This window comes from Vicugna pacos, chromosome 30 (genome assembly GCF_048564905.1).
Source record: "Vicugna pacos chromosome 30, VicPac4, whole genome shotgun sequence".
NCBI classification, from domain to species: Eukaryota; Metazoa; Chordata; class Mammalia; order Artiodactyla; family Camelidae; genus Vicugna; species Vicugna pacos.
The window spans coordinates 21843124-21865902 of record NC_133016.1 but is presented as its reverse complement, the minus strand read 5'-3'; the positions used below and the strand labels follow the sequence as shown (position 1 = coordinate 21865902).

The following is a 22779-nucleotide window of genomic DNA, read 5'->3' as shown; positions in this document are numbered from 1 at the left end:
TCAATCTAGAAGCATTGTTTTTAGTTCTGGGACTTTTTTTTTGGTATTATTTCTTTGACAATCTCCAACTCTCTGTCTCCACTGTTTTCTTTAGAACTGAGCTCTTAGTGAATGTCAGACTTCCTCTGGTTCTCTTCCCTTTGTCATTTGCCACTTGTTTTGGGGAAATTTCCTTTTTGTTCTTTAGAGCTGTCCTTGACTTTATCCTTGCTTCAGAATGTTTTATTTCAGCTACTATATGTTCATTTTCAATAGCTGGCTCTTGTTCTCTGAATGCTCAGAGAATTTTGCATAATCCCGACTGCCTATTGTTCTGAGAACCAAGAGAGGGACTGGGTTTGTGGTTCTCCCCATTCAGAATGCCAGCTGTTACTAGTCCACCCTCACTCCCTCCTGAGCCCGGTATCTCTAGTTCAGTGTCTTCAGGCTCTCAGCTAGTCCTCTTGTGTTCAGCCTTCAGTTTCTCACATTGCTTTGGTAATGGGGGATCCCTCATCCTGTTGAAAATAACAGTCTTCACTTGAAAAAGAGCTACAATTTTGTCCACAGCATTGCTGAGAGGGCAAGTCTTATAAGAGTCACTTTGAAAAAATACGGTCCCAGAGTTCTGGGAGACATCTGCTCTCCAGTGGGAAGTGCCCTCTCGTGGTGAATGCTTATAACGCATGTCCACCCTCTAACAGCTGGATAAACACAGACTGTTCAAAACACAGACGGTTCTCCCTGGGTAGCTGTATCTGTGGATTTCATCTGAAAGGTGCATATACTGAGATGAAAACTGTAATTTCAATCCCTTGTCCCCTGCTGAAAATAAGGAAAAAAACAAACACACAGCCTTTTGCTTCTTTCTGCCTTGGGGTGCCTGCCCAGGGGTAGGCACACAACAGAGAGTGCCAGCTTGTGTACTGACTGCTCCTCATGCCTGGTTCCAGAGAATACATGTAGTGGGTAACTGAGCTTTGGAGTCTAATTACTTGGCTTTGCCACTTCCACCCCCTACTCAATTCCTCTAAGCCTCAGTTTGTCAATCTGCAAAATGGAAATGATAGTACTCATTCATGACCTCGGTGGGAGGACTGGATGAGATAATGCCTAAGAAGCACCAGATACAAGGTGCAGGCTCAGGAAATGTTTGCTCTGTAACTGTCATTACTACTGTTCTTATCACTAAATGTCCCATTTCTCCCCTGTGTGCCCACGCAGTGATCCACTATGAGGTCGAGATTTGGACGGGGGATGTGGGCGGCGCAAGCACCACGGCCCGGGTCTATCTGCAGATCTATGGCGAGGAAGGCAAGACAGAAGTGCTCTTCCTCTCCAGCCGCTCGAAAGTTTTTGATCGGGCATCCAAGGACACATTCCAGGTGTGTGTGTGGTGGGGGGCAAGGCAGCAGGGGTGCCAAGATGGGGCTCAGCGATGTCTGAAAATGGAGGGCTGGTTCTCAGCTCTGGCTTCTTATTTGAATCACCTGGGAAGCTTTAAAGACAAAGTGCTGCCTGGTCTACACCTGGATCAGTTGAATCAGAACCTCCGTGGTGGTACATGTCTTCTGGGTGCGTTTCTGAAAGCGCTACCAGTGATACTAATGTGCTGCCAACACTGAGAACCACGGGAGTGGCTGATTCTGGTTTAGCAAAATATGGCGCAAGGTCCATGGATACTCCATCCACTCCGAGCCTTGTGGCCCCAGTTGCTATAGCTCACTCAGCCCAAGGGGAGGGCCATGCCTTGCAGGCAGGATGCTGGGAGGCTCGGGGTCTCCTAGCTGTGTTCTGAGTGCTCTGGCCTCCTCACTTCCCTTTGAGAGATGAGAAAATGAGATAAGAATATGAGCATGTTGTTGGCAGGAGAGGAGGATGCCCTTGGGGGGACATGAATGTTTTCTGTGGGATACGAGTGTGTGTGTACGTGTGTCTGTCTGCAGATATGTGTATGCAGGAAGTATGTTCATGCTGGGTGCTCTGTGTCTGTGTGCCATAAGCAGTTTGGCCCTCACCAGAGAGTCCTAACCCAGTGCCCCGTAGAGAGGGTCCTGACTGAGCTGGGCCAGGGTCACAGGTGTATGGAACGCTGCGCTAGGGGAGCCTCATGGAGTCCACCCGCCTCGTTACACTGCTGAGCAGGTGAAGGAACTCTCTGAGCCTTAGCTTCTTCAGCAGTTCAAACCTAGCTTCTTGACACCTGCCTGGCCTGTTGCATGGTCCCTGGAAGGATCAAAATAGTCAACGTCAGGGAAAGTGCTTGGGTAATTGACCAGTTGTGGAGGTGGAACAGAGCAGAGCATCTTGCAAATGCCAACTGACCACGTGGCTGGACGTGGTGGTGGATGCATTCCCGCCTGGGTAGACAGATGTGGGCAGAGGGGACGGCAAGCAAGCCCCCCTGGAGAGGTTGATTGCAAGGATGCTGTGACCTGGGAAATGCAGGAGAGGAAGTGGAACGGGTTGAGGAAGGGGCTTCCCATACCCGGAGCACATCCCCTATATAGCTGAGAAGAATACATCCCCCTTTCCAGGGTCCTGGGCCCCATTCTGGCTAATAATTGTCTCACAAAGGTGGTTTTGGCTGCATTGTACCTTCATGAACAGGGAGTCAGAACACCTGAGTTTTCATCTAGGTCTGGCCTCCAGGATGGGAAAGTGGACTCCAATCATAGGGACAGCCCCAGGCCTCAGTCTCTCCAGCACACAGGTGAGAGAACTGGTGACACTGGGCTTTGGGGAGTGTCAAACCCCCAGACAAGGGCCCGTCAGCACAGGGAGTTCTAAGAGTGGCCCAAAGGCAGGGACTCCATGTGAATTGTCCTCTGGGCTCTGCGGGGTCTAGATTTCCCCTTAATGTGAGGCTCAGAACAGAGTGGCAGATCAGAGGTTGAGGACCTGATCCTCTGAAGGAAAGTGAAATCCACTGACACCGCCCTTTGAGGCAGCTGTGCGCTAGGCCCAGTGGGGGAGAAAGGCAAGAAGGAGTGGTCCCTGCCCTCAGGAATTCCCATCTGAGTGGGCAGACACCAGTGCCTGCGAGCAAAGAGGCCATGCAGGCCAGGCCAGGACCCCAGCCCAGCCCTGGGCCCCCTCCCAGTTCTCAGACGCGAGAGGCCTGGGGCAGGGGACGGGCCCGGGGCCTCTGGGGGTGTGAATGGGACTTTTCTTTCTGAAAAAATAACATTTTTTTTTGGCTTACTACAAAAGTTAAATACGATTAATGCTGAAAAAATGTTTGGAAAGAGAACATAGAAAAGCACAAACTGAAAAAAAAAGTAATAAGAAAGTTCAGAAATTGAAATGAATAGATTTTGGTTAAAGTAGAGGAGGGGATAATGGCCTTCTGGGGGAGGGAACCGCATGAACAAAGATATGGAAATGAGAAAAATAGGAATGAGTGTGTGTGTGTGTGTGTGTGTGTGTAAAGGATAGGAGGATTGAGACCATCCTGAGCATCACAGGGGTTTAAAAGGGAAGTTTGGGTGGAGGGTGGCGCCAGCCAGAGGTCCTGATGGCTGGCGGAGAAGCCAGGCTGGACGTGCCGGGGAGAAGGGGCCGGGGAGGCTTTGGGCTCAGAGCTCCTGCGCCCCTCCATCCCGCGGCTCCGCGCACAGGCGGCGCCCAGCCCCGCGGTGGGGGGAGAGGGCACGGGGAGGTGGCCCGGGCCACCCCAGCCACCGCCCCGCGCTCTGCCCAGCTGGAGGCGGCGGACGTGGGCGAGGTCTTCAAGATCCGGCTGGGCCACACGGGCGAGGGCTTCGGGCCCAGCTGGTTCGTGGACACCGTGTGGCTGCGGCACCTGGCGGTGCGCGAGGCGAGCCTCACGGCCGAGGAGGAGGCGCGGAAGAAGAAGGAGAGGGACAAGCTGCGGCAGCTGCTCAGGAAGGAGCGTCTGAAGGCCAAGCTGCAGAGGAAGAAGAAGAAGAAGAAGAAGAAGGGCAGTGACGAGGAGGAGGAGGGGGATGAGGAGGAGGAGTCCTCATCGGAGGAGTCCTCAGAGGAGGAGGAGGAGGAGACGGAGACGGAGGAGGAGGAGGAGGAGGAGGAAGACGAGCTGGGGCCAGGGATGCAGGAGGTGATCCAAGAGTACAAGTTCGAAGCCCACCGCTGGCTGGCCCGCGGCAAGGAGGACAATGAACTGGTCGTGGAGCTGGTGCCCGCGGGCCGAGGGGGTCCCGAGCGTAAGCCTGGGGAGGGGTCAGCGGGCCCCTGGGGGGCCCGGGGAGGGGGAGGGGGAGGGTGGGAGGGGCTCCACAGCTCTCCTGACCTGGGTCTGACATGCCCATTCTCTGTTGGGTTCCAGTGGCCCTGGTCCCGAGGCGCTGGGGAGGAGCCCTGATGGAACTCGCTGTTACTCAGTGTCAGGGGACGTCAGCAGGAGGGCTGCTGAGGGCGCGTTTTGCCATGACTCTCAGCCTCTTGGGCTTCATGGTCAAGGGGTGTCTTGGGTAGGGGGCAGGGGCAGGTTGGGTTCCAGGTTAGCATAGATATAGGTGTACCTGTAGTTCCTTACTTCTCCCACCATCTCGCTGGACACAAGGGGCTGAGCCCCGGGGTCCTCAGTGCTGCATCTTCCTATGTCCCCAGCCAACACCTACGAGGTCCAGGTGATCACAGGGAATGTGCCCAAGGCTGGTACCGATGCCAACGTCTTCCTGACCATCTATGGCGAGGAATACGGGGACACGGGCGAGCGGCCCCTGAAGAAGTCGGACAAGTCCAACAAGTTTGAGCAGGGGCAGGTAGGGTGTGGGCTCTCTGGCCCTTGGGTGGCGGGTGGGACTCAGATGATGATTCCCGAGGCAGCCCCAGTCCAGTAGTGTGCCCTGCTGAAGCCAACCAAGTATAAAGAAATCACCTCCTCTGGAAGCGCTGGCACTTTGTGATCGAGTTTATAAGAAAGGTACAAGTGGGCGCTCGGTGCCAGGAAGCCCGCAGGAACTAACTGCAGACAGTATTGGTACAGATGCTCAGGTACTGAGTGACTGGAGCAGTGGCTCAAAGAGGATGTGCTGACTGTAAGATGGTGCTTTGGGGAGAACTTGGTGGGAAGGAGAGATGTGAACTGGGCCTTGGTGGATGAGTATGGTGTGGGTGTCCAAGATGACAGCAAGAGGTATTTTCTGAAGATGGGATTGCGTAACAAAGACGTGGGGGTGGAAGTGTGAAAGGCCAGTTGGAGGACAGTGTGTCTATTTGCTATGCTGTAGTTAATGCCAAGCCATGGAGGGCGCTGCCTCTGGGAAGCTTACTGGGACCGATTTAAGGGATGGGAAGGGGCATGAGAGGCTTGAAAGACAGGCTGAGAAGCCGAATCTACATCCTGTGGCAGTGGGAGCCCCGAAGGCTTTGAGAATTAAAAGAAATGCGTGCACCTCCCTCCTCCAGGTAGAGTAGGAAAAGCATGTCTTTTGAGATTTTACAATGTCCTCTGGCCAAAAGACTGTCCTCCATCTCACCTTTCCCATTTCTGCCAGAGAACCAAAGCCAGAGTCCCTCTTCAACCCAGAAGAACAGAAATAAACCAAACCCACTAAAAATACTTCTGAAGGGGGAAGGGTATAGCTCAGTGGTGCTTAGCAATGCACTAGGTCCTGGGTTCAATCCCCAGTGCCTCCATTAAAATAAAGAAATAAAAACCTAATTACCTACCCTCTTCCCCAAAAAAACTTGAAAACAACAACAACACAAAAATACTTCTGGACTCATTGCTTGATTTATTTCAGATGTCCCCTGCTTTTTCTTTTGACATTACCTTCCCATGACTTGAGGATCAGGGTTTATTTCTGTGTTTCAGTCCTTTCCTTTAAAAATTATGGCCTCTATGATGGTTGGTGTTGGAAGAAAATTGTTATAAAGGATGTTGCTGTTACAGTTGATAAAATTTGACTATGCACTGTATGTTAGATAGTATTGTGTTGATGTTAAGGTTCCTGAATTTGGTAATTGTACTGTGATTTTATGAGAATGTCCTTGCTCTTAGAAAATCTACGCTGAAGAATTTAGGAGTGAGGAGGCATGATACCTGCCATACATTTTCAAATGATTCAGAAAAAAAATAGAGAAAGAGCAAGAGAGAATGAGAGAGAAAGCAAATGTTGCAAAATCTAAGTGAAGGGTGTACAAAATTTCATTGTCCTGTTTCTGTAAATTTCCTGTAGATTTGGAATGCTTTTCAATATAAATAGTTTGAAAAGTTATAACCAACATGACCCCATTTACTTATCGGGTCCTGGTGTCATCTGTCTCGTCCTGGTGTCATCTGTCTCGTCCTGGTGTCATCTGTCTCGTCCAGTGCACATGCATACATTTGGGTCATAAACATTCTCTCTTCCCACCTAAATGGTGAGCAAGTCCAACTCTTACACTTTGAATTCTGTCAATCAGTTGGGGTTTGCACTTTGGCTCGTAGTAAGTATTTGATCAAAATTTGTGGTTGAAAGAGTTTATGCACATATGTGCACACAAGCACAAGGTCTCAGTGCACACCCAAGCAACAGGCACACATACCCCAAGACACAAATGCAATGGTCCAGCCAACCTGTCTTCTCCTCTGCCCCCTCTCATGGTCACCTTCATTAGCCTCCTACTCCTCCCTCCACTTTCTGGGACACAGGAGGACCCCCTGGCAGGGGTGGGTGAAAAGACAATAGTGCAATTGGTGAAGGGAATTAAGAGGCACACACTTTCAGCTGTAAAATAAATAAGTCACAGGGATGTAATACACATAGGGAGTATAGTCATTAATGTAGTAACACCTCTGTGATGAGGATGGTAACTGGTCTTATGTGGTGATCATTCCATAATGTATAAAAATATTGAACCACTATGTTGTGCACTTGAAACTAATACAATTTTGTATGTTTATGATAACTCAAAAACAAGAACAAAAACAGAAACCAGCAGTGCAAACACAAGACAACTGGCTGCATTTTCCATGCCCCCCACCGTAATGCCTTGGGTCTTACAGCCGGCCTCAGGCTGCCCCAGGTCCTGGGAGGGTGAAGCTGATGGCAAGGTGGGGAAGGCTGCCATCCCCTGAGTGCTACCCTGACCCTTCTCAGACAGACACCTTCACCATCTATGCCATTGACCTGGGGGCCCTGACCAAGGTTCGGATTCGCCATGACAACTCGGGCAACAGACCAGGCTGGTTCCTGGACAGAATCGACATCACCGACATGAACAATGAGATCACGTGAGTGGGGCTGGAGGGGAGGGAGGGAGAGTCATGGAAAGTAGGGTGGGGTGGGGTGGCTGTGATGAGTGAGGGAGGGGGTGGGGGTGGCTTTGACATGGGTTTGGCCCATGGAGCTGGCTGGGTGGGCATTCCTCCCTCCCGTCCCTCTCCTTGGACAGCCCCTGCAGCTGCGTGCCCTGACAGGTGACAGTCTGGTAGAACATCCAATCTGGTTCTTGACCTGCATCATTTCAGAAGGTCGGGCTTTCTGTCCCTGCTGTGGTCCTGTCTCCATGCCCAGACTTCATACCCATAAGTCTCTCCATGTATGAAGTGACTTCTAGGACATTGTTATAATGTTCTAGACCAGGGATAAGCAAACTTGCTCTGGAAAGGCCAGATAGCAAATATGTCAGGCTTTCAAGGCCATTTGGTCTCTGTCACAACTGCTCAGCCTTGCCTTTCCTGCAGAAAAGCAGCCATGAATGATACCTAAGTGAGTAGGTGTGGCTGTGTTCCACCGAAACTTAATTTATGGACCTCAAAACTTGAATTTCATGTAATTTTCACATGTCACAAAGTAATACTGTTCTTCAGATTTTTTTCAACCACTTAAAAATATAAAATCTACACTTTGCTTGGGGAATGTACAGAAGCAGGTGATGGGCCAGATTTGACCCATGGGTCATGGTTTGCTGGCCCTGCTCCAGATTCACAGCTACCACCAGGAGCTGGGGTGGGAAGGGAACATTGTCCTTCTGACAGGCAAAGGAACCACACCCGGGAGGTGAAGCTGCAGCCCTAGGGTGAATTTGTGCCAGAGCAAGGACCAGAACTCTAGACCATCTGCGATGAAGCTGGTGTGTTTCCACCATTAGGCCACGCTGCCTTTTGGGCAAGAGGGGCCAAGGGGCAATAGACATGAAGGCCCGGAGCTGTGGTGGGAAGGGCCAAGGGAGGCAGAGGGGAATGTAGGCAAGATCTTGAGTGGGTTATGGAGCTGTGGAGGGCCTGCCAGTGCCTGAAATGTATCCGGCACTCGATAAATAAGTATTTGTTGAATTAAACAACATATCTCTAGGAACATGACCTCTTCTTGGGTTCGACCCTATGCAGGGCAAGTACTGATGGGGCTCACCCCATCTCCCACCTCCACCTTGCCCCACTAGCCCAGATATGCTCTAGATAGGGACACAGGCACAGCTCACACATGATGTCATGGATTTCCATAAGGTCACCGTGATGGCTCTAAAGGGCTGTGCGCCAAGCCATGGCTGGGAAGTAGAGTCCTGACCTGGGGAGGATCCTCTGCCCTTAGTCACCCTGGACAAGTTGCTCCATCTTAAATCGCTGGGGTTTTTTTTTTGTTGGGGGAGGAGGTAATTAGGTTTTATTTATTTATTTGTTTAATTTTTTTAAGGGAGGTACTGGGAATTGAACCCAGGACCTTGTGCATGCTAAGCACACACTCTACCACTGAGCTATACCCTCCCACCCTGACAAGTTGCTCCATCTTGAAGATGGGCTTAAAGATGCTAGCCCAACTTAAAACGTCTCCAGATGTTCTCAAAACCTAAGGCATTTAGGCTGGGACAGGATAACGTGCTGCAAAGAGTGTGAAGACAGGGACAAACTGTCAACATCCCCAGCTTCCCCTTTCAGCTTGATTAGCATCAGTTAACTCTGTTCTGTTGACTTGGCATTTCTGGGCCAGCCCAACAATTTTTAAATTATCGTAGCTTTATAATCTATCTCAACATCTGTCAGTACATGTCCTCTTTCATGATTTTTTAAGAATGTTAGCTAATCTTACCTTTTTTCAAATCAAGGTATTAAATGATTTGAAAAAAAAATCCTGTTGGAATTGTGATTGTTTTGCAGAGAATTGCTTATTTAGAGTATGAAGTGCCCCCCACCGGCACACATTTCCGTCGACCCAAGTGTTCTTGAGGGATCTCAGCAGTGCATTTTCTACACACAGACTGCACATTCTTGTTGTGTTTATGCTCAAGTGATGTATATGTTTATTACTCTTGTGAATGGAACCTTCTCGTTACTCCTCTCAACTCTTCCCTTCTGCTTCTCTTTTCGCTTCCTTCCTCCGCTCCTCGCTCCCCTCCTCTTCTTTCGCTACCCCTCCTTGTCGGTGCTGTGTGATGACTCTTCTTTGCTTCCTTGGTATTGGAGCAGCAGTGAGGGCCCTGTGATGAGCTGGCTCCAACCGTTTGGAAGCTGAGAGTGACTCTGAGCAAAGCCCACTCTGGGGTGTAGACATAAAATTATGGACGTTCATAGGAAACAGAATCTGAGCAGTGAATCTGCTCTCTCCTGCAGAGTATCATCTTCCCCTGGGGCCTTAATAAGGCCGTGCAGCCAAAAGGATAAGTTAGCACTGACTTCATCCCTCGGCTACCCTGGACCCAGTTACCTGCCTCCATGCGGACCAGCTGCCCTTTACTCCTCTCTGCTGTTCACGCCCCACCCCCAGTCCATCACCGCCTCTGTCAGAAGCGGAGTCAGACCCCACCTCTCCATCCTCAGCATCCCCTGGTCAGGTGCTGTCCGGCATCCGCAGGAGAAGCTGGCCTGAGCAGAAGGGCTTAGGAGGGGATGTGATGTCCGGAGTCCCTGCCACCACTGTGGGGTCACCCAGGGAGAGTTTAGAGTGTTGCAGAGGCTCTGATGTCCAGAGATGGATAGCACCCAGCAGAGCCACCACAGGACCACCTTCAGCCCTTCTGGCCACCAAGACTGCTCTGGAGAGCAGCTGAGTGTGAGGTGGAAATACCAGGAGAAAGGGGTGCAGAAGGTTAATTGATGTAAATCTAATTCAATTGTCAAAAAAACCCTTTTTTCCTAATAGAAAGTGCCTGAGGTCCTTAAGAGGAGCTCCAAGCTGGCAGGAGGCGATCAAATGACGTGGAAAGCCTTTTCAATGGTGTTTTGCAGCTGTGGATGGCTTTTGAGTGGGCTTTCCTGGGATCTGAGGTCTCTCACTGGTTGACTGGGGCTCCACACCCAGACTCACATCCTCTCATAAAAGGATCCCTTTCATCCATTGGGTGGGGAGAAAATTGCAAGGTTGGGAAAATTTATCTGTGGACTTCCCCCTGCCTCCTCTAGCCTGGGAGGATCCACCCACCCCAGGCCACTCTGAGAAAATGATGGTTTAAAAAAGTGTCAGATTGATTTTCGTATTGACAGCCACATCACATTTGGAACAAGTTGATACTGGTCCTCCTCCTCTGCTCTGCTCTGCTCAGACAATTCTTGGAGCCTTGGCTTGGCTTGAGGCATCACATTTTAAGGGGACTGTTAGAGAAAAGGAAGTGCGTCTTCAAGAAAAGGATGGCAGCTGATTAAAAAATGTAAGAGTTATGGCAGGAGTGATGAAGATGGAAATGAAAGCTGTTCACCTGGAGAGGTGACGCCTCCTGATTCTGTTGATACTTGCGGGAGCTCATACATGTCAGGGATTGTGGACACGGCAGCGAGTGAGGAGACCCTGAGCTCATGGGGCATATGGTTTGCCTAACAGGGGAGACAGACAATGAAATAAACGCTCCTGGCAACCTCTTCTGTTCTCATCACTTCAGTGACCATTTATTTGAGAACATTCGTTGAGTGTCCATTTATTGATATCTCAAGTCATATCAGTCAAAATAGGCGAAGTTCTGGGAAATAGCAAGCAGCCTAAAATGTCAGTGGCCTCACACCACCGAAGCTTATTTCTTGCTCATAACGCCTGCCCAGGGCAGGGCATCAGGGGACTTCGCGCCTGTGATCACTCAGAGGTTCAGGCTGGTGGAGGCTTTCCCCCAGTCTATGTTTCCACGCGCATCCCTGTAGTGGAAGGAGATGTGTCAAATTGTGCCCTGGCCCTTAGAGAGCCTATTCAGCCCAGAGCTTCTAAGTACATTAGCAAGGAGTTAAAAATTCCAAGTCCTTCTCACAGCCAAAGCTGTGAGGCTCTAATGTTTGGATTTTGGAACACATGACAGAAACGGTGGGATACTTGGAGGCACAAGCCCGAAGTTCCTGAGTCCCAGAGCCACAGTCTGTTGCCACACTGCTCTACCAGTGTCACCAGTAGACTTGTACTTGACGTGCTCCAGTCTCCATGCACAAAATGGGAAAGGCCATATGTTATATACATTTTACAAATGTCAGTTTTGCAATCTGTTCATTCCAGTTTCATGTTCAAGTGAAACTCGTACTTTTGGTGGCCCCAAGCTTTGTTTCAATGCTCAATGTAAACCTCCTGCTGATCAAGCCCTGGCTCTTCCTTCCGTGGCCCTTGCTTAAGTGAAGTGGTGGGCCTACCTACCCAGAACACCCAAATGTCTTTCTTCTCCTTTGCTCCTAAAAAAATCCCACTGACTCCTCTCCCCAGACCTGCTTGAGCAGGATTTACTCCTGTGGGAGAAAGGGGAAGGGGCTCAGTCCTCTGCACCCAGCAGGTGCTTGCTGGAGCTGTGGAGATAGAGGCTGGATGCCCAGTACTCAGGCTGGTCCTGGCTCCTGCCCTCCCGGCCAGGGAGCAGGATCCAGAGGTGAGCTGCCTGGGATGCTGCAGCTGGGGCCACGCAGAGGGGCTTTAATGTCTCAGTGCAGGTGTTTCAGGGATGGCAGGGATGGGGGCACCAAGAAGCCAGCCCCTGATTCCCCACATGCATGCGCTCTTCACAGGTGTGGGAGGGCTTGTCCCCTCCCTCTTTGGTCTTCCTGACTTTTTTCTCTTTCCCGGAATAAGTCTCCCAACTCTTTCTTTATGCGTCTCTCTCCCTCTGTCCTTATCCTCCAACCTCCCACACTCTCATTGTCTCCGCCTCGGTCCCGACCCCACTCCTTTCTTTATTTCTCTCTCTCTCTCCCTTAATTGGCTGTAATTTAGAACAAAAGACTACTATTCATAAATTATTTGATTGAACAAAAATTTAACTTTCCCATTCAGGCATTTAAAGGCTGAGAAGTGGAACAATATTCATTTTTCACTTAAACACTAATTTCACAGCAATTTAGTTTATATCTCCCTAGGTTGAGTTCCTCCCACCCTTTAAATCAACAACTAATTAAATGCACGGTTGCTTCTCTGTGTCCTATCGAGCCCATGGGGGGCGCTCTCTGGTGCTGCTGCTCTAACGTGCTGACACGGGAAGGCAGTAAGGGCTGTGGGGGGATATGGAGCCCAGACAGAGATGCTCCACCTCTCCAGACCTCGACCAGTCCCTGAATGCAGCTTATGCATCTGGACAGTGGTGGAACAACCCCAACTTAGAGACAGGCTGCATTCCCAGACCTGCTGAGCTGTTCTGGAAGCTTAGGGATCCCGTGGGAACTGTCCAGCCCATAGCTTCCCGAGATCCCAGGCATGGGCTGGAGAGAAAGAAAGGAAATATAATAGTGACAATAACAAGCACAAGAGTATTAGTGAATTCTTAACCAAGAACGCACACCAAGAGCCAGGCATTTTTTAAGCACTTAAAAATGTTTAACTCATGTAATTCTCACAGCCACCTATGCAAAAGGTAATTTTATCCTCTTTCCACAGAGAGTTACCCAATAAAATGCAGAATCGCCAATTAAATTTGAATGTCAGATAAACAACGAATAATATTTTAGTAAAAGTATGTCCCAAATATTGGATGGGATACACTTATACTGAGACATCATTCATTGCTTACCTAAAATCCAAATTTAACTAGGAGTCCTGTGATTTTATTGGCTAAGTCTAGCAACCCTCACACAAAGAGGTAAAGAAACTTGTTCAAGTTCACATGGCAGTAGGTGGCGGAGCCAGGATTCAAACCCAGTTTGGCTCTGGAGGCGAGTCCTTTGTCACTGCAGTCTCCTGCCGTTGTGCTGGGTTCAGCCTCTACACTGAGGAGTCTGACTCTGACCTCCCTTCGGATGGTACCAGCTGTCTCCTGTGCCAGCTCCTCGGCCATACTCTTTGTACCTTCCAGAAGCATCATTGGGTCATTCCATTAAAACTCATAAATTCAATCCTTAGGTATTAAGCACCTGCTGTGTACAATACTCTCTGCTCTGGCTAACAGATTGATTCTAGAAAAGGCAGGAACAGTCCCCAGAAGCCCCTCTTCTTCCAGGTCCCTCCAACATGACCCTGACTGAGGGTCTGCTGTGCCCAGGTACTGCTTCACAGCCATTTTCAACAGGCTTTCTGGACACCACACCTCATGTGTGTTGTCTGCCCCAGGCAAGTGGCTCTAATGGGGCTGATTCCCAGGCTCGGTAGGATGGGAGGGCAATGCCGGAGGCAGGGTTGGGGAGACAGGGCATTTGGGCCCCATGAAGTCCTTTCATTTCTCACCCCAAGACCACTCCTTCAGGAGACCTTTCCGAAGAGCCCTCCCCAGTGGCGGGAAGGGTGTAGCTCAAGTGGTAGAGTGCATGCTTGACGTGCATGTGGTCCTGGGTTCAATCCCCAGTACCTCCTCCAAATGGAAATAAATGAATAAACACAACTACCACCCCCTCATAAAACAAACACAACAAGCAAAGAGACCGTCCTAACCTTTCCTCATCCCCATCCTCACAGGTACTACTTTCCATGCCAGCGCTGGCTGGCGGTGGAGGAGGATGACGGCCAGCTGTCCAGGGAGCTGTTGCCAGTAGACGAGTCCTATGTGCTGCCACCAAGCGAGGATGAGGAGGGCGGGGGAGGTGGTGACAGCAGCCCGCTTGACAACTTGGCCCTGGAGCAGAAAGGTTTTCTAAACGAGAGCTGACTTCTTTCCTCCAGCATACCTCCCCTCTGTCTCTCCTCACTCCCCCAGGTCTCCATCTTCCCTCCCCTTGGGACCTCTGGGCACTTCCTTCTCTGGTAGTTTATCCAGTCACCTCTCCATGGCAAGAATGGGGAGATGAAGGGGGCATAAGGCTGGGTGTAAAGTACACGGCTTGGCATGAAGTTGTTGCCAGGACTGGAATGGAATGGGTTAGAATAAAATGGAATGGAATGGAATGGAAAAGAAAGAATAGAATAGAATAAAAGGACAGAATAGGACAGAATGGGTTACAGCTGGTTCTGACTTAGTCTTATGTCCTCTCTTCCGGGCACATTATAGATTCAATATATTTCTATCAAGGGAAAGAATGGACCTTCAATAGTTCAATGACGCTTGTGCTCCCTTCCTTGAAACTTGCATCCTTAAAACTTCCCAGCCTGGAGGAGTGAGGCCAGGGTGCCTGGTTGGTGAGCTTCTGAACCTCACAGTCACCCCAAGTCTTCCCTAAGTATCCTACAGCTTTACTGACGAGGGTTTCCTATGTGAGCTGGATGTGGGGGGCCTCATCTCTGCCTTCAGAAAATTTCCAGACTAAAGGCAACTGCAGAACAACACATGCTGCAGTAAAGGGACTTATAGAAATGGTCAGCGTGAGCATGGAAAAGTGCTCAGGAAGTTCTCTGCCTCCTCCCTTCACGGGAGGTGCAATCTACCACTCACTTCACGCTCTTCTCCTGGCAGATAAATCTACCACATTCTCAGTGACCATAAAGACTGGGGACAAGAAGAACTCGGGCACAGATGCCAACGTCTTCATCACGCTCTTTGGCACTCAAGATGACACTGGTAAGAAAGCAATACAGGACTGAGACTTTCCTTTCCGGGGAGACTAGGAGATTCAGTGGAACTTTCCAAGGAAATCCTGGTCATGCCTCTGTCTCTCTCTATTAAGAAAACGTTAAAAAAAAATTCTCTTTATTTTATTTTATTTTATTGTGGGAAGAACATTTAAGATGCAACGTATCTTCTCACCAAATTTTAAATTGTGAGCAAAAAATACTGCAAGCCTTATCAATAAACAAAGAATGCTGAAGCCATCAAGTCATCAGCCGCTGCTGCCACCCTCCACTGAAGACAAGCCTGCAGCCCGGCCTCTGCGGTGAGCTTTGCTGGGACTCAGTAAGAAAGGACAGGACACTGGCCCTAGATAGCCAGGTGCTTGTCAAAGGAATGAATTCAGCGAGCCCAAACGTTTGCTTCCTCCCATACACAGAAAAGCGCTAAATTCTTTAACTTGAGATGTCTGGCTTTCTTCAGTTAACAAGTAATCTTTTAATGTTCTGACTGCCTGACCTGGTCTTTGTTGTAAACCTCCTGCAAATCCTAGCTCCTCCTCTGCCTCTTTGGAGCAGTTTCTCAGAGCGATCTGAGAGGCTGTCATCCCAGCTCGAGTCCTCCTGCCGAATAAAACGTAACTTTCAAGTTTTAGGCTGTGCATTTATTTCAGTCGACAAAATGTACAATACATTATTGTTGACTATAGGTATGTGTCGTACCCCAGATCTCCGGAGCTTATTAACCTGAAACTTTATGCCAGTTGATTAAAAACTCATTTCCTCCTATCCTTAGCTCCTGGTAACCACCATTCCAGGCTTTGATTTATGTCTCTTTGATACTTCATTTAAATGAAGTCATGCTGTATTTGTCTTTCTGCGTCTGGCTTATTTCACTTAGCATGATGTCCTTAAGGACCACCCACATTGTTGCATGTTGGAGACTCTCCTTTTTAAAGGCTGATTAATATTCCACTGTATGTGTATACTGTATTTTCTTTCTCCAGTTGTCTGTCAGTGGACATTAGGCCCCCCCCCATCTTAGCTATTGTGAGCAGTGCTGTAATGAGCATGGGAGTGCTAATATCTTTTCAAGAATCTGATTTCAATTCTTTTGGATATATACCCAGAAGTGGGATTGTGGGTTCATATGGTGATTCTATTTTTAATTTTTTGAGGAAATTTCATACTGTTTTCCATAGCAACTGCGCCATTTTGCATTCCCACCAACTGTGTGCAAGGGTTCCAATTTCTCTGCATCCTCACTAACACTTGTCTTTTGTTTTTCTGAGAGTAGCCGTCTTGACGTGTGTGAGATGACATCTCATTGTAGTTTTGATTTGCATTTCCCTCATGATTAGTGACAATGAGCATTTTTTCATGCTCTGTTGGACATTTTTATGTCTTCTTTGGAGAAATGTCTGTTTAAATCCCTAGCCCATTTTAAATTGGGTTATGAGTTATTTTGTTATTGAGTTGTAGGAGTTCCTTATACGTTTTGGTGATTAAACTCTCACAGGTACACGGTTTGCAAATACGTTCTCCCATTCTGTCGGCTGCCTTCTCACTCTGTTGATTATTGCCTTTGCTGTGCAGAAATTTTTTAGTTTAATGTAGTTCCACTTGTTAATTTGAGTTTTTGTTGCCTATGCTTTTGGTGTCCTATTCGTGAAGTCATTGTCAAGACCAATGTCATGATGTGTTTCCTTTACTTTTTATTCTAGGAGTTACAATTGCAGGTCTTCCGTTTGAATCTGTAATGCATTTTGAGTTGATTTTTGTGTATGGTGTGAGATATGGATGCAAATTAATTATTTTACGTGTAGAGATCCATTTTCCCCGCCATTATTAAGGAGGCTAGCCTTTCTCCATTGGGTGCTGCTGCATACCTCTGACTCTTGAAAGACTGCATGCAACCAGCCCCATCAGAGAAAGGCAATTCTATTTTTCTTAAAAATCTCTGGGTGATGTGACTTGTCTACCTGGGTTGTGAATGTTCATTCTTTTAAGAGTTTCTTCCTAAACTCTTACTCAGTCAGTCCTACTGCACTCTGATGGCAGAGAGCCCTGCCCTCTCTCCTGCCCTCATTGCCACCTCTCCCACCTACAAGTGTTTGGAAGCCATGAGAATTATCTTCCCTTCAATATCCTCTCCCCCATGTAATGGTGGCTGATTTCTTTGTCCAGGTCTTTCTGAAAGTTTTCACCATTTCCTGTGCCCTTCCTTGAGGCGTCACTCTGTTTGCCTTTCAAAACTGTAATGAAGGGGCTCCTCAATCCAAACAGTGAGTGGTCTCTTCTGCCAGCTTGCTTCTTCTGTTCCAAAGACAGAAGCATCTCTGTGTCTGCCTCAGTAACCACCTGGGCAATGGTGGCTCTTCCCAACCTCCAATGAGATTCAGCCGGTAGGGTCCATGGTACTCTCAATATGAGATGCTCAAGGAATCTTGGAGTCATTCTGGAATCTTGGTCAAGGGTAGTCAGAGAAGGGGGGCATGTAATGCTGGCATCAGCCATCCACTTGGGCCACCAGCCATTCTGCTGAGTTCAGAGGGAAGAGCCATTCCCTCAAGTGGTCATCATGTATGTACTCAAAATTCTGTGGGTCTGCAGCTTTGTGCCAAGAATTGCTGTAGAATGAAGGAGCTTAATCCCCGACTTTGGGGTGCCCACTTGCTAATACAGTGGTGTGGTGATAGCGCAGGGACTCAGGCTTGACTGATTGGTTTAAACTTCTGCTCTACCATTTGTTAGCTGTGTGACCTTGGGCAAGTTGTTTAACCTCTCTGTGCCTTAGTTTGCTCCACTTGTAAAATGGAGATTAAACTAGTGCATAGAGTTGTGGATTTAATGAAACTGAACACGTAAAATATTTGAGACAAAATGACACTCAATAAAACATTTATTATTTTATCTAATAGGTTAGATAATACAGATATAATGAGTGAACTTGGTCAAAACTTAACAAATGTATGTCATTGGAGTAGTTACTGAACCATGGTCAATGAAATTGAGAGGCCCTAACAACTGCTGTTATTTGCCAAGGGATTTCTATGTGTTAGGCACATTCTTGAACATTTGACAGTCACTGTCTTACTAAAGACTCACAACAACTCTATGAGGAAGGCACCAAGACCACCCCTTTTGACATTTGAAGAAACCAGCTCTCAGACAATTAAATAATTTGCCCAAGGCTACCCAGATGATTGAACCAAGATCTGTCTGACTCTTTGTGGACTGAAACCAGTCTACAGTGAGTCTATGATTACCAGAAGACTTCCTACAAGGGCTGGGACTTACCGGGTTAAGGAGACTGACTTGAAGGCAATGTGGTGCATGCTGAGGCAGGAGGCGATGGCGAGGGACCCTGAGACCACCTTAAATTTCAGACCGACACTGCACCCAGAGTCCCAGATGGATCAGGCTTGTGGGGGATCTCCTGTCTTCCAAGGAAGAGTCTCCAGAGAATTCCCACATACCCCATCCCAACAGGGGAGCCCCTGTTTCCCTTGGGATCAAGGGAGGGTGACTCTGTCACTGGCTTCCTCCCCATGTGGATAAACCTGAATTGTGTGACTTGCACTCCACCATTTTCTCCTGGATGATCTTGAGTAAGACACTTAATTTCTGAGTGAGTCTCCTTTTTTCAAATGCAAACTGGAAATAAAAATACATACATCAAAGGGTTATTGCAAAGCTCAATAAAAGGGCACACACACACACAAAGTGCCAAAAATGCCCAGTGGATGGTAATTGCACAGTCTAAATATGATGAAAGTTCAGAAATGTGGTCATTATGAGGAGAGACCAAAAGAGGTGGTCAAAAGGGGAGGGTATAGCTCAGTGGTAGAGTGCATGCTTAGTGTACACAAGGTCCTGGATTCAATCCCCAGTACCTCCATTAAAAATAAACAAAGAAACAAATCTAGTTACTTACCCTCCACCCCGAGAATTAAAAAAAAAAAGAAAAAAAGAAGTGATCAGACTGTGTTTGAAGGTCTCATGTGGTCGGCAGGAATGACCCTCCTGAAATCCTCCAAGACCAACAGCGACAAGTTTGAGAGGGACAGCATCGAAATCTTCACAGTGGAGACCCTGGACCTGGGAGACCTGTGGAAAGTCAGGATCGGCCATGACAACTCAGGTTTGACTTCCCTCCCCTCTGTTCCCGGCTAAGAATGTGAGCACCATGGACAGGTCCCTGAGGGTGTCTGGGAAAGAGTCTGGGGTAGATGTGGATGTCACCTGCCTTCTGTACTGATATGGTTTCCTTGGTCCCTTCAGCCTGGTGGAACCCTGGCTGCACGCAGAGATTCTGGTCTAATTGGTCAGGGTGGGGCCAAGACACTGGCAATTTTTAAAGCTTTTCCCAAACCCCGACCCTCAGAAATTTTACTGTGCAGCCAGATTTGAGAATCCCTGAACAGGGATTCTCAAATTTGAATGTGTGTCAGAACCACGTGAGAGGCTTGTTACAACACAGATTTCTGGGCTCCACCCCCAGTCTTTGATTCAGTAGATCTGGGGTGGGACCTAAGAGTTTCTCACAAGTGATGCTGAAGCTGCTGATCTGGGGACCGCACTTTGAAAACCACTGATTGAGCCAGTCCTTCCCAGAACCCACTGACACTGCAGCCAGACAACGGAGTTGCCCAAGTTTGTTCTTACTCAGTAAAGTAGGACTCATTTTCTTGGTCTTCAAGCCATGCTTGCTAAGCCTGAGGAAGGAGGCCTGCCTTCTGCCCCGGGACTGAGCGCTTGTTTTCCCAAGGAGGATCGTCAGTCCTTCACTGATTTCCCTCCCCTTCATGCATCACGAACTGGGGCCAGGGAGTTCAGCGTGTCACCCATCACTGGGTGAAAGTATAGAGTCCTCGTTAATGCAGGCTCTCCCTTTCATCTCTGGGCTCCCTTTTGGGGCTACCTCCCACCCAGGAGAGGTATCTGTGTACCAACAAGAAGGAGCAGAAGCTGTTCTTTGAGAGGAAGTCTGGACAAGGGCTTACTTCCCTTCCATCAGACTCTGCTTCCTGTCATCTCGCCCCCTTGCTCTTTGGCTCTTGCTAATTTCTCTGACAACAGCCTGGAGTGTGACCCAGCTTCAACTGGGTGCGTGTTTTAACAGGAATGATGTAAGCCGTGCTGTAAGCAAAAGGGATGGCATGTTCACAGTGGAGCTGTGGGCACCAGCTGTCAAGTAAGGAAGGATGCTTGGAGTCCCTGAGGTTATGAGAGGAAACCATCTGTGTAGAGGTTTTTGATGGTTTCCATGTCTCCTTCCCTCCAGGCAAGGCTCCGGGCTGGTTTGTAGACTGGGTAGAGGTGGACGCCCCATCTCTTGGAAAGTGCATGACGTTCCCCTGTGGCCGCTGGCTGGCCAAGAATGAAGATGATGGGGCCATCGTCAGGGACCTCTTCCACGCAGAGCTTCAGACAAGGCGGTACACACCATGTAAGGAATCTTGCATGGCGAGCCTGGCCCTCCTCCTGGACCCCATCACCCACCACCCCAGCTTGGTCCCAATCCCTCATCCACTGTTGACCTTTGTCCAGACTCACCTTGGTGATTGGAGTCTCATTCGTCTTTTATAAATTCCCTAGGCCCTTTGCTGGCTGTACACAGAGCCCTGGAGTCAGGGAAAGGAAATAGGAGATGTATTCCAAATTCTACCCCAAACCAGCTGGTAACAACAGGCAGAGATCCTGACTTGTCTGGAGTTTCAGTTTCCTTGTCTTAAAAATAGAGATAATAATGCAGGATGGTTGTAAGACCCAAAACAGAGGGAAGATAAAGGTCTAACAGTGAGGAGTCATTGTCAATCCCCTCACCAGTCCTCCCTCCGTCATTAACATATCACTATATGATCTTATCCTTATTAGGGAAAAAAAGAACTTGCAAAGAAGATCAATGTAATTGCCTTACCAGCTAAAGAAAAGGAGGAAGCAGAATAATTTGGTGAAGTCTTGACACTTCCCTTCCACTAACGTCATCAGGAAGCCTGTGTTGGGGGGCGCAGGGGGGCCAGTGTGGAGTGAGTGAGAGGCTGGGAGCAGGGGTTGGGGACAGAAGAGAAAGGATTCTCACACTGTAGACTGGCTAATCCGATTGGCAGTTGTCCCCTGAAATATAATGCTCCTGTGTATAGAGTGTCTACAGCTAAGGACCACACTGGGAACACTTTACAAATGAGGAAACCGAGGCTTGTAAGTGACTTGCTCAGGTCACAAAGGTAATCAGGTTAGAGCCCGTGCTTCCAGCCAGTCTGCTTTACTAGCTCTGCGATGTGAGAGGCACAGAGACCCTGGTCTGAGGGCGCTAGGCAGGACAGGACATCTTCCCCTACCCTGTGGTTGCTAGGCAGCTGCATGAAGTTTCAGGTACCTGGTTAGCAGCTCCCTGGCCCCTTGGGGAAATTTACCTTGCCTGCATTTATTTCCTGTTTTCACCTCCTCTCTGACTTTGCTCTCTGCCCCCAACCCTTAGTTGTCCCTTATGAGATTACCTTGTACACCAGTGACATCTTTGCTGCTGGGACAGACGCCAACATCTTCATCGTCATCTATGGCTGTGATGCCGTGTGCACCCAGCAGAAGTATCTGTGTACCAACAAGAGGGAGCAGAAGCTGTTCTTTGAGAGGAAGTCTGCCTCCCGCTTCATAGTGGAGGTACCTGGGCTCAGCAGGCCGCTGGGGAAGCCAGGACTGGGGGGACGGGGCAGGCAGAAGACCAGGAGGAGGAGAAGCCCTTCATCCAGAGCCCAGCATGCACCTTTCACTTGATGGGCTGCAGTGAGTGAGAGGTGGGCAGTTCATCCAACCTCTCTGAGCCTCAGCACATCCGAGTCTCCAGGAGGACCGTGAACCTCACCCTGTCCCTGCAGGGCTAGTGTCCAGATCAAAGGCAGTAGTGAGTGGGCAGGGCTTGGGGAAACTAGGTACACAATTCCAGTTCCTCTGGGGCATCTCCAGGGCTGCTAACAACAGACAAGTATCCACGAGGAGAGCTGGCTTCCAGACTTGGTCATCAGATAACTGTGTCTCCCCTCATCTGCCAAGCTGTGGCCAAACAACCCGATACAGAAGAGCATCCCTTATGTTCCTCGGGTCCCCCCGCAGGTCTGACCTGGGGGTTTTGCTGTTCCATGCTTCCTGTGGAATTAGGTCGTGGCAGCTTGGTATTCTGTACACTTAGTCCAGTGCATCCCTGTGCACTCCACTGTGTGCCCAGTTGGGTGGGAGACACAAGAGAAGAAAAGGACCCAGACTATGCCTGCAAGGGGCCTGCAGTCCAGCTGGGGAACCCCAGGCCTCCTGCAAGGCTAATGAGAGAGTGTGGCGATCATCACAATATGACAGGAGGGTAAGAAGGTGCAGTCATGGGGCTTCACCTGTATTAACTCGCTTAGCCCTCCTAGCAGCGCTGCCCTGTGATTATCCCTGTTTAAAGATGGGGAAACTGAGGCACAGAGAGTGTAGTAGCTTACATAAAATCACACAGCGAAGGCAGGATTCAAAGCCAGGCGGATTGACTCAGAATATGGGCTCCTAGCCCCTGCAGTAGACCAGCCTATCATGATGCGGGCAAACGGTGAGGCTGACTGGGCTGCTGTGGGTGTTCAGAGAAGGGAGAAGGCTCCCGGGAAGCGGTGGCCTTGAGCTGACCCTGAAAGCGGGCATAAGCAAGAACCAGAAGGGAAGGCATGCCTAGCAAGGGGACCGTGGTAGCCAAGGGCTGGAGGTGGACGTAAACGCAGCATGTGGTTTGACACTTGGTCAGAGGGGACAGAAGGAGAGTGATGTGACTTGGACAGAGGACCGGACACAGCAGGACTGAAGGGGGACGATTCTGAGGACAGGAGCTGGGAGCCTGGGGAGCCTGGACGTGCCAGGCAGTGGGGGTCTTTGGAAACGCGCCCCTTGTTTTCTGGTAGGAGAGAAAACCCAGAGCCCCTCGCTTCTTCCTCAGCCAGCGTCTGTCCTGGGGACTCCCTGCTCCCTCCTCTCCTTCTCGGGAACAGTCACCACTTGT

General features: G+C 49.2%; 1 protein-coding gene and 1 non-coding gene across 3 annotated transcripts in view; both read left to right on the top strand.

Annotated features, from left to right (window-relative positions):
• LOXHD1 (lipoxygenase homology PLAT domains 1) overlaps positions 1–22779 on the top strand; it is a 151443-nt gene that overhangs the window by 77693 nt on the left and 50971 nt on the right. For both annotated transcript variants that reach the window (XM_072952095.1, XM_072952094.1), the window contains exons 18-26: positions 1204–1364; positions 3683–4166; positions 4573–4727; positions 7050–7183; positions 13728–13897; positions 14659–14763; positions 18766–18894; positions 20038–20202; positions 21235–21416. In XM_072952095.1, the coding sequence (XP_072808196.1) occupies positions 1204–1364; positions 3683–4166; positions 4573–4727; positions 7050–7183; positions 13728–13897; positions 14659–14763; positions 18766–18894; positions 20038–20202; positions 21235–21416 (1685 nt within the window). The remainder of the gene's footprint in view (positions 1–1203; positions 1365–3682; positions 4167–4572; positions 4728–7049; positions 7184–13727; positions 13898–14658; positions 14764–18765; positions 18895–20037; positions 20203–21234; positions 21417–22779) is intronic.
• On the top strand, positions 13551–13625 carry TRNAV-GAC (transfer RNA valine (anticodon GAC)). Its single transcript has one exon. It is a non-coding gene; the product is annotated as a tRNA-Val (tRNA).